Source organism: Mixophyes fleayi, chromosome 4 (genome assembly GCF_038048845.1).
Source record: "Mixophyes fleayi isolate aMixFle1 chromosome 4, aMixFle1.hap1, whole genome shotgun sequence".
Classification (NCBI taxonomy): domain Eukaryota; kingdom Metazoa; phylum Chordata; class Amphibia; order Anura; family Limnodynastidae; genus Mixophyes; species Mixophyes fleayi.
The window spans coordinates 337,269,776-337,285,453 of record NC_134405.1 but is presented as its reverse complement, the minus strand read 5'-3'; the positions used below and the strand labels follow the sequence as shown (position 1 = coordinate 337,285,453).

The 15,678-nt window shown below is 41.7% G+C and overlaps 1 protein-coding gene across 1 annotated transcript; it reads right to left on the bottom strand.

Moving 5' to 3' along the window:
- Window positions 1–3,736: 3,736 nt before the first annotated feature.
- PTHLH (parathyroid hormone like hormone) lies at window positions 3,737–12,682 on the bottom strand. The gene is made up of 5 exons (XM_075205521.1): window positions 11,904–12,682; window positions 10,066–10,129; window positions 8,862–8,980; window positions 5,970–6,368; window positions 3,737–4,278 (listed from the first exon to the last, which is right to left on the bottom strand). Exons 3-5 carry the CDS (start codon window positions 8,960–8,962, stop codon window positions 4,269–4,271), a joined length of 510 nt encoding a protein of 169 aa, XP_075061622.1. The 5' UTR covers window positions 8,963–8,980; window positions 10,066–10,129; window positions 11,904–12,682; the 3' UTR covers window positions 3,737–4,268.
- Window positions 12,683–15,678: the final 2,996 nt, after the last annotated feature.

The window sequence follows — 15,678 nt, the reverse complement described above, 5'->3', positions numbered from 1 at the left end:
TTATTTTCTGTTCCCTAAATTTTTTTATTTTTCACTTAAATTGTGTTGGTCACATTAAAGGTTTATAAAGGTCTGACATCATTTATCTTGCGTTACGTCACAAACAGCAGCAACTTCAATAAGGATGTGTAGACTATTTAGATCCACTGTATAGATATTAATCCCTCTGCACTACAGAAAAAATGTGGGTCACACTTAAGCATAGTTGCCAACCTGTCCAGGTGGGTCTCCGGGAGATCAGGGTAGGAGGTGGGCATGAGGGGGCTCGGCGAGTCCCATCATTTTGGCCCAGTCCCCGTGATGCAATGTTGCAAACGCGTCATTTTACCACAGGGGTGCCAAAATTATGCGATTCCCTGAGAATCGCATCATGGAGGCTCAAAATGAGGGAGAATTCCCTGCTCCTACCCGGAATTCGGCAGTCTCCCGGACATTCCGGGAGAGTTGATAAGTATGCATTTAAGTAATTTTTGTACAATTGGTACATTATTTATGCAATAAATGGGAAAGTTGGGGGACTGAACTCATGACCCCAGTGCTGTGAGGCAGAAGTGCTAACCACTGAGCCACCGTGCCCCTTGTTGGAGGACTATTTGACCAACACAATGTGCTACAGACACTAGATCAGAGGTTGGCAAAGTATGGCTTCCCCATGACCGCTGCAGAACTACAGGTCCCAGCATTCACTGCTAGCCTCTGCCCATGATATGCTGATACTTGTAGTTCTACATGCGCTGGGAAGCCATGCGTCTTTATCCTGTTGCACATTTTAGTGTGTGAATCCAGACATATGTATCACACATGCTGCATACATGAAGATTTTACTGCACAGACATGCAACATGCAAGAGTACGTATTATCTATGTGTCCGCAGTGGATCTATGTGGACGACCTGTAACCCTTTATACAGAGTAACTTTGTTCACGGCTCTCGGCAACAAGAAATGTTTATTTCTGACTTATTTCACCACTAATAGAGGAAAAAGACTGGAACGCTGTTTTTACATGAAATTAATTCTGATGGGGACATCCGGATCCTTCCCAAGGCAGGTTTGTGGCTACTTTGCTGCTGGTCCAATTTCCATACCGAGATAAGACACATTTTGCTGCTTAATGACCCTACCCAGCGCTGATCTCAATCTGCACGTTAAATCCTTAACTGTGTGTAATGTTCTTCTGTTCCCGGGGAAAGCTCCAGGCTTCCCGTCTGTTAAACAGTCCTCTACAGTCCTCTAAACAGCACAAACACCTGCAAAAACATCTTTATGTGATGACCGTACAGGGGGACTCCCACCCAACGCCGGCTGGGTGGGCTGTAGCTGCTCGTAGAACGCAGGACTGTCACCACTAGGAAAATATATTGTAAATCGTGGCTCTAAACCCCAACGAAAATTGTTTTTCATTGTACAAGCTGCACCTAGTAATTTAGAAAATGAACCAGAGATTACGCACTACACGTTGCCACATTTCTGCGAAAGTCTGTCCCACAGTCACATCCGCTCTAAGTGACGTCATCATGGCAGCCGCCAGTCACCCAGGTTGTAAAAGAGACGCCAATATTAAAGACTCATTTATCACTTTCCTGACTATGAATAAATGTCTGTTCTGTGGCGGTTTTAAAAATAAAGGATCCGCGTTGGGCTGCACCAAACTGAAATACCCACAGTGTAGCTGCAGACACTTAATTGCTAATCCCCACTATAATAAAACTGGAGCACACACAAATAGTAGCGCTGTAGTGTGATATTAACGTAGGTGTCATTCTATTTATAGGAGACAAGTGGAAGTGGGAGAGAGCTCCCTAATATCAATTGACATTGATTCCTCATTACCCAGCCTCTTTGTGGGTCTTATCCATTTAATATAATATATATAAGGTAATCTTCACTGACCAGTTTATAGTGATATAACTTTTAGTTTGAGCTATCTAATAATTCTATATTTATCGGCTGGTACTATGTGTGTTTTTTTACATAGATTGATTTTAATGTGATGAATTATTAAAATGTATTTGATTATATTTCTGGAAGTGACCGTTGTATGTATTCTGCCTCGGTTTCTTGATAGAGGCTAATATTTGATTTAATATATTATACAATTTATATATATTTTTGACCCTTACATTTTAGTTCACGCTCCAGCGCTGCTATTTGTGTGTGTGCTCCAGGTTTTAAAAACAGGTAATTTTTCTGTTTCATTTCCACTTTATCTCAACTAAGGGATAAAACAACCAGCACACTCCAATCTGATAAGTTTATTAACATAAATGAACTTTGCAGTTTAATTCATCACCATTATTATATATTAGTTGCTTATTAGCCTCACAAGTGTTTTGTTGCTGTTGACAAACCCACCCCAGAAGTACGTAACTTGTAGAGCCCCCAGATCTGGATTTAAGGCCCCCCCCCCCCCCGATTCTCAGCTACGCAATTGATTTTATTGGGAACTGCCTCATTTTGGGGTCCCCAGAACAATAATAACACATTATCGCTTGAGGAGACACAGGAGTCCGCCGTTTTGTGGCTAAACCAACGTGTATAATAATGTACCAGAGCAGTGATGTCACTACCTCCATGCATGGTGTATTGTCGGGCCGCATCCCAATATCTGTAATTCAGTTACACGTTATAAAGTTCCTATACATTGTGACACATTGGTATTTTGTCTGGCTGGCGGCACTTAAGAGATAATCTATAGGATAGTTTTCAAAGAGCAGAACGATGTCCTTAAACTGAAAATGAAATAAACCCACAAAACCTCATATATTCTGGAGCTGGCCGTGTTAAAGGAGAACTCAGGCTAAATAAAGTTCTTATTTTCTCTGGGTGTAAAACCGCGTGGGTCTCCGCTGGGGCTCATCCAATCAGCTTCCAGCCGTAGGCCGAGCCGTTTACATCTCCACTTTTCCAGGTGTAAAAAGATTTCAAAGTTATTTCAAAAACTGCTTGGGAAAACCAAATCTCACCACTAGGGGCACTGTCCTCTGCAGTACTAGTGACAGCGGCTCTTGTCCGGCTCTCAGTAGAGCGTTGGTAGTACAGATTTAGGGGGTCCTCATCATTGTACCATCCCTGAGGAAGGGGCTTTGTGTAACCCACATGAGCAACGATGGAAATAGCCATTTAAAGGATATTAGTGGCAGCTTTCCCCAAAGTACATGTACAATGAAATGTCCTATACTGAGAACACAGACAGGACATTATTTTTTAAATCATATTCCCTAATTAATAATAAGATGAATTGCACGTTACTGTTATTTAATGTTAGTTATTTTTACTTTTCCACTGGATCCAGCTGGAGAATTAAGCATCTATTAGAGTTGATTTGTACTTGTGAGCTGGAGAATGCGGATAACTTGTATGAAGTAAGTATTAGAAGACAGTAGACTGAGCTCTCCATTCACTAGTATGGACCATGGCAGGCAGCCAGGAACACAGCGAGTTTCTTGTTAATTTGTTGCAAAACCATTAACCCTTTGTCCTCCAGAGATGTTGATAAGTCAAAGATTTCAACCATAAGGGAACAAATATATGCATATGTATATATATATATTTGCAGATATCATCTTATTATTGATGGGATACAAACTGGAATGAAAAGCAAGTATCTCCTTTAACACAACCATTTGTAGCGTCTGTAAAAGTAACTATTCCTATAAAACGGAGAATATTTTTCCTTTAATACTAAGTGTTTATGTGAATGCGGTTTGCAAATTTGGCCCCAATTACCTGGGGGGTTCAAAACCAGACAGGCCTTTGCTTACTTTGGACACTGGATTTATTACACATTCTGTACAAATTCCACCAGTCGCCACATTTCAAACATGCACAAAAGAGAAAATAAAATAAAATAAAATAAAAAATATGTTCAATTCAATATCAAAAAATAAAAAAAAATAGTAAAAAAAACAAAAAACAAAAAGCAAAAAATACACAAAAGATTTGGCGAGTTCTGGACATAAAGTGCAACATGAGACGGGGTGCCAGCAGCACACGGATTAAAAAATAAAACACAATAAATACATAATCCAACCAATAAATAAGGGAAGGGGGCCGCAAGGGGGGGCGGCTGTGCAGTATTACAGACGGCGGGGGGGGGGGGGGGGGGAGGACAGCGCTCGTGGGGTCCGGGAGGGGGGGGGTATTTACAGGAAATAAATACATAACAAATATGTGAGTCCAGAATATTCTCCGCTGTGCTCCCCGCTTTCTTTCTTTATATAAACATATTTTTTTTTCTTCAATAGAAGAGGAAGCTCCAGTTGAATTCTCATTGCGTACTGTGAAGAGAAATAGAGAAAAAGGGTGAGCTTAACTTGTTTGAAATACTTAGTAGGATTTCATGGCAAAATTGTTAATTCATGGTGACGTCACAAACTAATACCGTACAAGACACCCCTCAGTTCCAATGTGGCAGCAGGCGTCCGATCAGTACCATGTAATTTGCGCTAGGCACCTGAATCATTCTAATATCTCCGTGATATGAAGCCGCGGAGAAATGACTGTTATCGCCAGGGCCACAGGGAATTTCTTGGGGGGAGTGGAGATTCAATCGTGCGTAATGCGCCTCCGGAACGGTGTACGAAGGCGCTCCGTGGCGATGTCTGGCGTTAAATCTTGGCTTATTTTAAAATAAGTAAAGATTTTAATACCGTATTAAGCGGAAGTGCGTACAGCCTGTGATGTTCAGCGGCTCATTGAGCACGACGGAATCTCCTTAGAGATTAATCTGATTCCTGCCAGCCCACATTGCTCCTCATTAGTAAATAATCGTTATAACTGGATGGCGTGAACGTTTACGACATTTACACATTAACAATAAGACGAACGTGCTGGTGGAAAGCCCACTGTATTTACAAGCAGTCTGGACAGACATTTCTTAATAAGAGAGCAAACTATATGTTCCCAGCTAAGCCTTAGGAAAATAAACCCCGCACATTTCTGTAGAGGAGTGGGAGGTGTAGCGGACAACTTCTATTATATTGAGATGAACATTTGTTGCTCCCAACATATTTGGGGGGAAATGGAATGTCTTGAAATTCTAAGTTCTCAACAGAATTTGCATCGGGCTGTATTAAACTCAGCGGATAAATGAGTGTATTAGCCGTGGGTTTTTCATAGGATACTCGTCCAGAATGCACTTGAATTTCACTGTCTTGCAATAAAATTTGCAGCTCGTTTGGAAAGTAGCAGAGAGAATATCAGCCCACGCAGGGGGGAAGAGAGAGAGGATGAATACGGAATTTAGATTAAGAGATGATCACGCCATGACTGGAGAGTTTAATGACCCTTTTTCTATGAGAAGTTGTTTTAATTTTTCTCCACAAGAGATATATATATATATATATATATATATCTATCTCCTATGAACTTGCTGTAACCAATCAAATGTTTGCTTTCATTTTCTAAACCTGAACAGATGGATAACAGCTTGAAATGGACTGGTTGGTGTGGATAACAGAGCACACTGATGAAACAAGCCCCCTGGTGATATCTCTAGAGTATGGACTCTTTTACATATCTATTTATATATTTATCTTCATATTGTAAAGAGAAGAAGGGTGAGCTTAACTTGTTTGGATGTTGCATATTGGATGGCAGGTCCTTCAGGTTTACTGCCTCAGTGCTAATTAGATATGAAATTTCTATTGTTGGATAAGATACGGGCCACAGAAGGTGACGTTTGGGGAACCTTACACGTTGCCAAGTGGTGTTGGCATGGCCATTTGTTTGGGAGGGTGTTCACCATCTCCCCTGTCACGGACACACTGAAAGACATGTCTCTTAGGATATTTGGCAGTAATTTGGCCTTGCCATTGATTGGCCTATGATGCCATCCGTTATTTTGGCATCCCCATTGGGATTCCTCCCTTAAACATCGATACTTTGGGTACTTTCCAAACCAGCGAAATGATTGAGTCACCGACAAATATAACCCTTACGCTCTAACAGTCCATCGCTCTCTACTGACCTGATACCAAGTTCTTCCCACCAAAGGTCTGATCCGGGTGGGTCCTGTAGACTTTCCAGTGCTGACCTTTCTCTCCTCTTCCTCTTGTCTTGCTCCTTTCGTTTGCCCGGCTTTCCCTTCTTCTTCTTGCCGGGAATCTTGGGTGGTGGGTCCTTGAAGCTCAGAGATTTATGAGTCTCCTGAGTAAGGTGACTTGTGACTCCTTCCTCCTCACCCAACACACGCAGAGTGTTAAAGTTCTTGACGCTGGGGATGGGACGCGGCGATTCATCGGCCACCGCCCGTATCTCGGCCGTGTTGACGCCTTCTATGAGGTTCTGTAAGAAGTTTCTGCGCCGGAGCTCCTGGAGGGATCTGCTGTTGTCATGGAGGAACTGGTGTTCAGAGACGGCCCTTCGCCTATGGGAGGAGAACACAAAATGTCAACAGGAGAAGAGTCCTTCGGGCAAGTTTATATCAGAGATAGGCAACCTGCAGCTCTTCTGGTATTGAGGATACAAGTCCCGGAATTCCATGGGATTTGTAATTACAACAGTGGAGAGACGCGGGTTGTCTACTCATGGTTTATACTGAACGTTGCACACAACAAGGCTATATACAATGCAAAGGTACGGGAACGACTACATACAGACTTGTGAGTTTTACTAGAGGTCTTTTCATATCTGGTTAACATGTGTTAGAAGTTAAGTGGCCCTTTAAGTTGGGTTCTAGCAAAAAGTTAAATCCAATAACAGATTCCAGAATGGGTTCTACGGACGTTCAGGATTCTAATTGTGGTTACATAGGACAAACTAAAGTGTTGCCCCAACTGAAATACACATCCTGCTATGCTGTTAACCCTTGCGTAAGAACCAACGAGTCTAGCACACACACACACACACACACACACACACACACACACACACACACACACACAGGTACCCTTTACAAACACAGGTGTGCGCACACTAACTGGGGGATATCACAAACACCAAATTTTGTTTATTTTGCATTAATATTAATGATATTTGTGTATTATTATTTGTTTATTTGACGCTTCAGTTAATGTCTGATTAGTCTAAATCAGAGGTAGACATCCTCCTAGCTGTTGTGGAACTACAAGTACCATCATGTCCTGCCAGCTACAAATAGCCTTAAACTGGTCTAGACGGTTATTGCCCGAGAGGGGAGTCTCTATATTTAAATAAATTGTATTCCCTATATGTAAATGGAACACACATACCTCTAGTGCAAGTGTGCCTGCAGCGCCATCACCTGGCTAGAGATGGTACTGCAGCAACTGTTATTTTTATTTTTCAATACTCGGGGTATCTATTTGCAATCACTGTATGTTCTGGTGTTGTTGAATGTCTGCTCTATGCATTACAGGCGTGTGCCTTGTAATCATGTTCATGTCGCTGGTTAGTACGTCTGTAGAATGTTAAACGTGATTCTGTCTTCTGGTGTGATGTTTGCAATCTGTGTTTAAAGGGATTTCCACCTTCATATAACTTTGATTTACTGCTTGGAAACAGCTGGAAGCTGAGAAGACAAATGAAGCTATTTATTTAGTAAAAGTTGTAAGAGGCCTCATACAAGCCAATACATTCAAGTTATCTGAAGGCGGAACACCCCTTTAACCGTGTTTGAAAGCAGCAGCCGTACTGGGTTGTCTGATCTCCCGTGGTCTTGTAAAGCCCACACCCTCCCTTGTACTTAGCCTGAGAACACAATACAGCATTTATCTGTACAATTTGCCTGGGGGGTCCGGCTGACGTTAATGTACTGAGAGGTTTTCTCCCGTGCAGATATAATTACACATCTCCCATAAACGCTGCATGTGCTCACTTGATTCTTCTCCTATTTCCTTCCATATGTAACGTAAGAACTGTCTGACAAGATTAAACCTTTCACCTGGGTAGGAAGCTTATCCGTCAAGGGGCTCGTTTGAGATGAACACTGGGTAGAGATGTGTTATATAAGTCTATAATCATGCGTGTGCACACAGAAGAACACCACAGCACACACTTTCCAAGCATGCATGCCCTCAAACGTAAGGCGCTTTTAACGACACATAAATCACTATAGGGTCTATTTATAAAGGATTTTTCCTGTGTTAAACACCCGAAAACAACAGTTTTCGGGTGTTTACCGTGAAATTACTATGTATCATTGAAGCATCGCAGCAGATATCTCAGATATCTGCTGCTTTGCATTTCCTATCGGTTTTCTGAACACTCCCCATAACAGTGTATGGGAAGTGCTCAGAACCGCTATGTATTAAAGGCTAACTAGAGAAAATTTTCTCTTTTTTTACATGTTAATGTACTCCATCTGAAGCTGGCGCCATCTGAAGCTGGAGCCATCTGAAGCTGGAGCCATCTGAAGCTGGCGCCATCTGAAGCTGGTGCCATCTGAAGCTGGCGTACATTAACATATCTGAAAACTTTCGCGCTGTCCAGCTCTGATCTGAAGAGCAGAGCTGGACAGCGCATGTGTGGAGGGATCATGTGATCCCTTCCTGTCACTCATCCTACAGTTTGCCGGCCAGGATGCTAGTGCGCATGCACCAACTTTTCAGTCGGTACATGCGCACTAGCAAAAAAGAAAAAAAAAAAGAGAAGATCACCGCAGCCTTTAAACTTGAGAAAAGACTGCGATGATCAGGTGAGTCACTTCTCAGGGACAGCAGGTTATCGGCACTGCTGTCCCTGAGAAGTTTTTTAATACATAGCCGTTACTTTTCAATCCTTATCAAGGAGATAAGGATTGAAAAGTAACAAGTGAAAAAAACAAAGGGTCATAAATAGACCCCTATGCGAGCAGACTGGCAGGTATTCACATGCACACGTACATATACTGTATATATACACATACACTGATGAGTTAATCAGGACAGAGCCAGTGTCTTACACTCTGCCATTGAGCCCCTGCGTCGGTCTCCCGTGGGCGGGGAAGGAACAACTTAGGATGAAGACCGCCAAACTGCAATGTGGAAGGAGCGTCCGCAACATCCTGAGTACCACCGAGACCTGCGTGGAATGGAGATTAGATTAGAGACACACTCATCAGATACTTAAATCACACAAACGTATCTCACCTAGGGATATATATTTATGACTGCGGTCACCACAACCGGTAGGTGCCAGGCTGGGTTCGGGGGGCATTTGCCCCCCCGGGGCTCTGCCATAGTGGGATACCTTGTGCTGGGCCACCTGCATTTTCTTCCCTTTAAAATGTTCCCAATAGGCTGCTAAGCTGAGTCTCGCCCCCCCACGGGCTAAAATTTCCCAGCCCTCCCCTGGTTCCAGGACCATTATCACGAACAGACATACTGGCACATCACAAAACCACATCAAAGAGACTAAAGTAGTACAGGAAACAGAGGGACCCAAAATACACACTAAAATTCTTATCCCCCTAATAGAACACGAAACCTCACAATCCTAAATCTCTGCTAGTGATAAGAGCCAGGACACAGACACCTCAATGTCTGTCTATACACAGATCCAACACAATCATTATCAACGCTGCTAAAATAATTGTAAGTCAAATACCAACACTATACGTACAGCAGATCTCTCGCAAATAACGGGGAAACTGTTATTAGTCATTTACAAAGCATCAACCTCTTCCGCAGCTGTATATATAATACTTTTATGGTATTATAAGAAAGATATGATTATATTGTTTGCACAAACAGGACCAGTGATCACATTACATAACATTCATTAACTCAATCAAACATCCGACTCGCTTATTGACAAAGTATTTGGTATCGGAGCTATAGACGACACCTAGAACTGTATGTATATAAACAAACAGTGTATGTCGAATACAACAGCAGAAAACTACTGTGTGTTTCACGAACCTCACGAGAGGACAGTGAGTACGACCGTGCTCAGTCATCACAACCAGCCAGATCTGGAGTTATAGTACATTACAATCAGGGGCATATAGGACAGAGAGGGGAGACCAAGAAAGAATCGTCTATCACATCCAATAATATAAAACACATTTTGAACCAAGGTCAGAAGGAAGAGTGGGAGACACGGAGAGGAGAGAAGAGAAGAGAGGAGAGAAGAGGGGAGGAGAGGTAGAAGGAACGCACACTTACCTGGTGAATGTATCCAGCACCCGCTATCCGTGAGATAATGTTTTACAGAATAAATAGGGGAACCCTGAAAACACAGAAAGAGAAGCCTGTTATATGACTGTATTGGGAAAACCAGTATTACTGCCAACAAGCACAAATTCAGGTCTCTTATAAACACAACACCACAGATGATCTCCATCCTATAACGGGACTGTATAACCGACACACTGCCCTGGTGGCGTTCCCAGGCATCCAGCTGCGTAAAATGGGACATATTTTAGCAAACTGCTCAGCGGATAAAAATACTAAGAATGTCAACAATGCGTGCCATGACCGATGGGCACCAGAGCGAAGGCATTACCAGCTGTGCAGCGCCAGGGTCAGAGACCTTCAGCAGACATTACAAGTCTTGAGCAGCCTGTGTTGGGCATTTTATGGGCACTGGTTTCTCTAACCACTGCTCTACTAATATAGTTTTAATTGTATGCCCACAGGGGGCGCCCTTGTAGCATGTTTTTCTCACCCACTGAACAGAGACATCAAGTGTAACAAAGAGAGCTTCATTCCCAGAGTCTCCGCTATCGGAATCTCTGTTGATGCCTTCACATGTTAACGTCGTTTTGTCCTGCCCAGGTAGGCACCTGTCCCTGCCACCAACAACCCCTAAGCACCACACACTAAAGGGGCACTCAAATAATGAGCTAAAAAAAGTGCCCAGGAAAACCCAGAGTGGCATATTCAGATTTTGGAGACCTGATGCCCCCCACCTGTGCAATGCTTTAGAAGAGATTCCTCAGGATATTGTCAGAATTCCGGTACTCATCATTGGGACAGCTGGCCAATTGTTTTACTGAACAAATGAGTTCTTAATTCCCAATTCCAACCTTTGCCCTAAAAATCTGCTTTCCCAATCAAGTAAGACTGGCAAGAAATGAGTTATACAGCCCCTCTCCGAAAAAAACCAAACACATCTCCTATCAAACACGCCAGAGATCTGCCCAGGCAAATCTTGCATTTTCCAAACAGCTTAAAAGTTGAACTCGATTTCACAGTCAAATATGCGTAAAAAGCTAAAAATTGCACAAGTAACATTATATCTCCGAGTTATACACTTGTGGGGGAGTACAGTGAAATATTTCGATAATCTCTGCAGGAAAAACAATGATTATTTTAGCTCGGAAAACTTGTGGGTTTTGGATGCCGACTACATATGAAACAGGATCAGACTGAGGTTTGTATGCGTTCCACTACGGGGAGGTTAGAGGGTGCAGAGAGCTCATTTTTTGACCCCAAATACACCACGGCAACAGCAGTAACCTGAATGAGAGCTCTCTGACAGCTAAAGTGCTGAAACATGACAAATTAAAGGGACAACTTTTCCCAGCATTGAGAACACGCAAAAAGGAGATGACAGGAAGAATGCAAAACATATACATTATATATTTATAATATTAGACACTAAAGACATGCTCAAAACAATAACAAACATTGGTGTACTTAACTCTGCAATATCAATATACAATATAATATCTGAAATAAACATGAGGTTCTTAGCATACATCTCCAAATACGTAAATACATATACTCACATTATATATATATGTATTATATATATATATATATATATATATATACATACCTGTCAATGCCAGTAAATATCTACATACAAGTCATGTCAGCCTATATCTGCATACAAGTTTTGCAAACTTCTTTAGAATCTCCCAAAGTGCATATATTATATTTACAGTAATGCAGGAAAAAATATTTGCAACGCTGCCATATGATTTGCAGTACATCTGTCTATGTGCACACTCCACACACAAGCAGCTCGCACTCCATATATCCCCCTTAGCTCTTACTTTTTTTGCTGTGCTCTCTCTCCTCCGCTCACTGGCTGCTCACAGTCCTGTCTGGAGCCTTGAGAAGTAATCCCAGTACTAATGTGATATAGAGAGTTGTGTCGGACTCCAGGAAGGAGATGTGTCCTTTGGCTGGTTATGAGGGGGAACTGGATTCTTTCTCACTGAGCTCTTAATAAAGACAAAACTGTGACATCATAGGCAACATTCCCCTGTTCAACTAAACAGTCATGTAGGTTCATTGATGCTGGGACATGTGATCCCCCCCACCTTCTTCCTTACACTCCTCACATACAGTACATAGCCAATGCCAGGAGAAGTGAGAGGAGGGTTTTGGGTTTTCACCTGTCACTTCAACACCCTCCTTGTTAACTGGTTAGCTGTCTAATTAGCTGGCTCTTCCAGAGAGAGGGAGAGGGAGAGAGAGAGAGAGAGAGAGGTTGCTCTGTGCTCACTGCTGCTGCAGATCTTCCCACAAGCAAGCTGCCTGTGGGCCACAAGTGGTCATGCACTAAAGTGGATGGGGATAGAGGGGAACCACAAGCTTGTGTTTTTAAGACCAGCGATATTACCACTGCACCACACATCTTCAAAGGAGCCTAGCCGTAGAGCAGGAGTGTTATACATTTCCAGCAGACCCCCTTATAGGAACATGTCTACACCTACTTAAAATACAAATTTTCTGAGGGATGTATTAGGAAAGCAGATCTCCCGTGTAGTGACATTCCCTTATAAGAGCATGACACCACTACAACGCTTCCCCATCCTCTAAGGATCTTTCCATCGTGAGCAAGCGAAAGGTGTCTGAGAGTTTCACCCTGGTGTCAGTCTGGCATCCCAGGATCGCCTCTGACACACAGGGAAACACTGGAATTTTTGGTGTGGGTGGATTTATGGATTGCAAAGAATTAGGGGGGGGGGGGGTAAACTGGCTTAATTCCTGGGAGAATGTTTACAGTGATCGATGCTTTATGGTTTTATTTCCCTTTAAAGTAAACAGGTAAATATTTTAAGCGGATGCTAAAAATGCAACCTGCTTTCACAGTACTAAAATAGGATGTGTCTTTAAATTCTTTCACCGGGAGATAAAAGCACACACACACACACACACACACACGATAAGGGAGAGAAAAAAAACCTAAGAACAAAAAAACAAACAAAAAACCACAATAAGAGAAACATAAAAAGAAAAGAAAAAAGAACACAAAGTACAAATGAGTTTGTTCTTTTCTGCCTTAAAATAATATTACTATAATACATCAACCACCTTGATCTGGTATAGTGAACCAAAACAAAAAAACAAAACAAAAACAAAAAGCTTTTAATTACACTCAAAACAACTAAAATAAATTGCATCTACAAAATATAATTATTTATGCTGTACAGTAACAATGTAACAAGCTCAATAAGTATAAAACACAATACAACCCCCTCCCCCCCAAACAAAACAGAAACTGACTGTTATATGAACATTTTTATCATTATCTGTGGACATCTGGATAAGACAGAGCAGACACATTATTTATACAAAAGGCTGAAAAAAATTAATCATTATTATAGTATACATTAATTTTTTTACATCGCCATGTAAAAGGTATTTATAAACTAGTGCAGGCTGTATGCTTTGTGATTATCCGCTGTTCTTATAAAGTAATGGCGTGCGCATGATTTTATAAGATGCTAAAATAAACCGTCTATTAAGAAGAATTAAATCTAATACAACTGTGATAATGGGGGGTGATTTATTTTGCTTTGCACAGCAGATTTCCTGTGTGCGGAGCCTGTAGAAGGACACAGAGACTGGACCTCTCTGAATTAGCTGATAATAGCTTATATAGCTTACGCTCAGCTGTCAATCAGCTCAAGTTCTGTCAAGGTATGGAAACTTGCAACCTATTTATTTGTAAATATTAGCGAACTTTTAATACAATCCCTTACTATGGGCCTGAGTCATTAAGGCAAGCAAAGGAGTAAATGTTCCCTGGGACAAACCATGTTACAATGTAAGGGGTGCAAATCAGTTTATTATTTTGTACATAAGTTAAATACTGGCTGTTTTTTCATCTACCACACAAATACTTGCTAGCTTTATTATTACATTGAAATATAAAGTTGATCTAGGACATGCCCTACCCAAACTATAAATCTGCCTCACATTTTAAATTTACCTCCCCCTCCAATACAACATGGTTTTGCCAAGGTGCAAATGTTACTCCTTTTTTATGCTTTACTCTCCTTAATGACTCAGGCCCTATATGTTTTAGAAATATGCTCATCAGTTCCCTTCCTCATCAATTATTACTAGAGATGCTCAGGGTCGGTTCCCCCGAGAACCGAACACACCCGAACTTATCAGATCAGGCTCGGCTCGGTACTTTTGCGCTTTTCGGAGGCAAAACGTCATTGTTACGTCGTTGGATCTCGGGACTTTTGGATTCTATAAGTACCGCCCTCCACGGCGATCCAGCACCATTTCACAGAGGGATACAGAAGGGGTAGCATAGTTCTTGGCAGTCTGTAGAGCAGTTGGGCAGCAACATTGGTAGAATAGAAAGAGGAGGGGTAGCAGTGTTCTTCAAAGTCTACAGTGACATTCAGGAGTGCTCCATTGCTTCTAAATCTGCAGTCCCATAATGTACAGTGTTATATAGGTAACACACAAAGAGGAGAGCTCCATTGCTTCATTGCTAATTGTCATTGCTGAAATACAAATGCTAGGGCTGGCAGGCTTGGTCTTCTGAATTTGCTGTCACATTCTACTGTGTTATATAGGTAACATACAAAGAGGAGAGCTCCATTGCTCCATTGTTAATTACACCACTTTTCTTTTCTGCCACTGCTGTGTGGCAATGTGTCCTAGATGTGCTTGGAACTGCCGTGTGTTTGTGTCATTGCTCTGTCGCTTACCATCCAGCCAGGTCACTGCAGTCTTTGTTTGAAAGTGAATGAAAATAATATTGTGACCTGTGAGGTGGTCAAAATTGACTGCGAATGACTTAAAATTAGTGTTATTGAGGTTAATAATAATGTAGGAACAAAAAAAGAGCATAATTATGTGATTTTAGCATATTTTAACAATTTTTCTAAAAAATACAGATCCAAAACCAAAACCAAAACACACGAGGGCGGTTTTGCCAAAACCAAAATCAAAACCCGAAGTTAATCCAGATCTAAAACCAAAACCAAAACCAGAACACGGGGGTCAGTGAGCATCTCTAATTATTACTGTCTAATGAGTCTTTATTATTCCCTTACTACCTATGGTAACGTCACCCAATTACTGGGGTGACTCTTTTAGGTAGATGGAATAAGTAAAACACAAATAAATGTGTATGAATAAAAGGAAGAGAATATTACTACGAATATAAGGCAATCATACAAGGTACAAAACTTCATTATAAATATTACAACACAAGTAGCATTACCAACAATCACAGTGGTTTACACACTGGACACTATTCCCTTGGTGGCTGTCGGAGATCACTTTCCTGGTGGCGGTGGTAAGACTAGATGGTTTACTGCTCAGTTGGAACCAAAATGTTCAGAAGACAGGTTCAGAACTACAGTCTGCACTTGATATCGATGCTGGCAACTTTGTAGACCCTTTAGTAGCCCACTGCATAAGTGGTCCTTTCCAAATCTGTAGCAGACCATTTTGGTATTCCCTTGAGAGACGAGTTCTGTCTGGGTGGGCAGGCCCTTCAAATGACAACCCCACCTGAATCCCACGCTTGCCTTGGATGAATGATGATATGTTGCTACTGTTAGGCGTTGA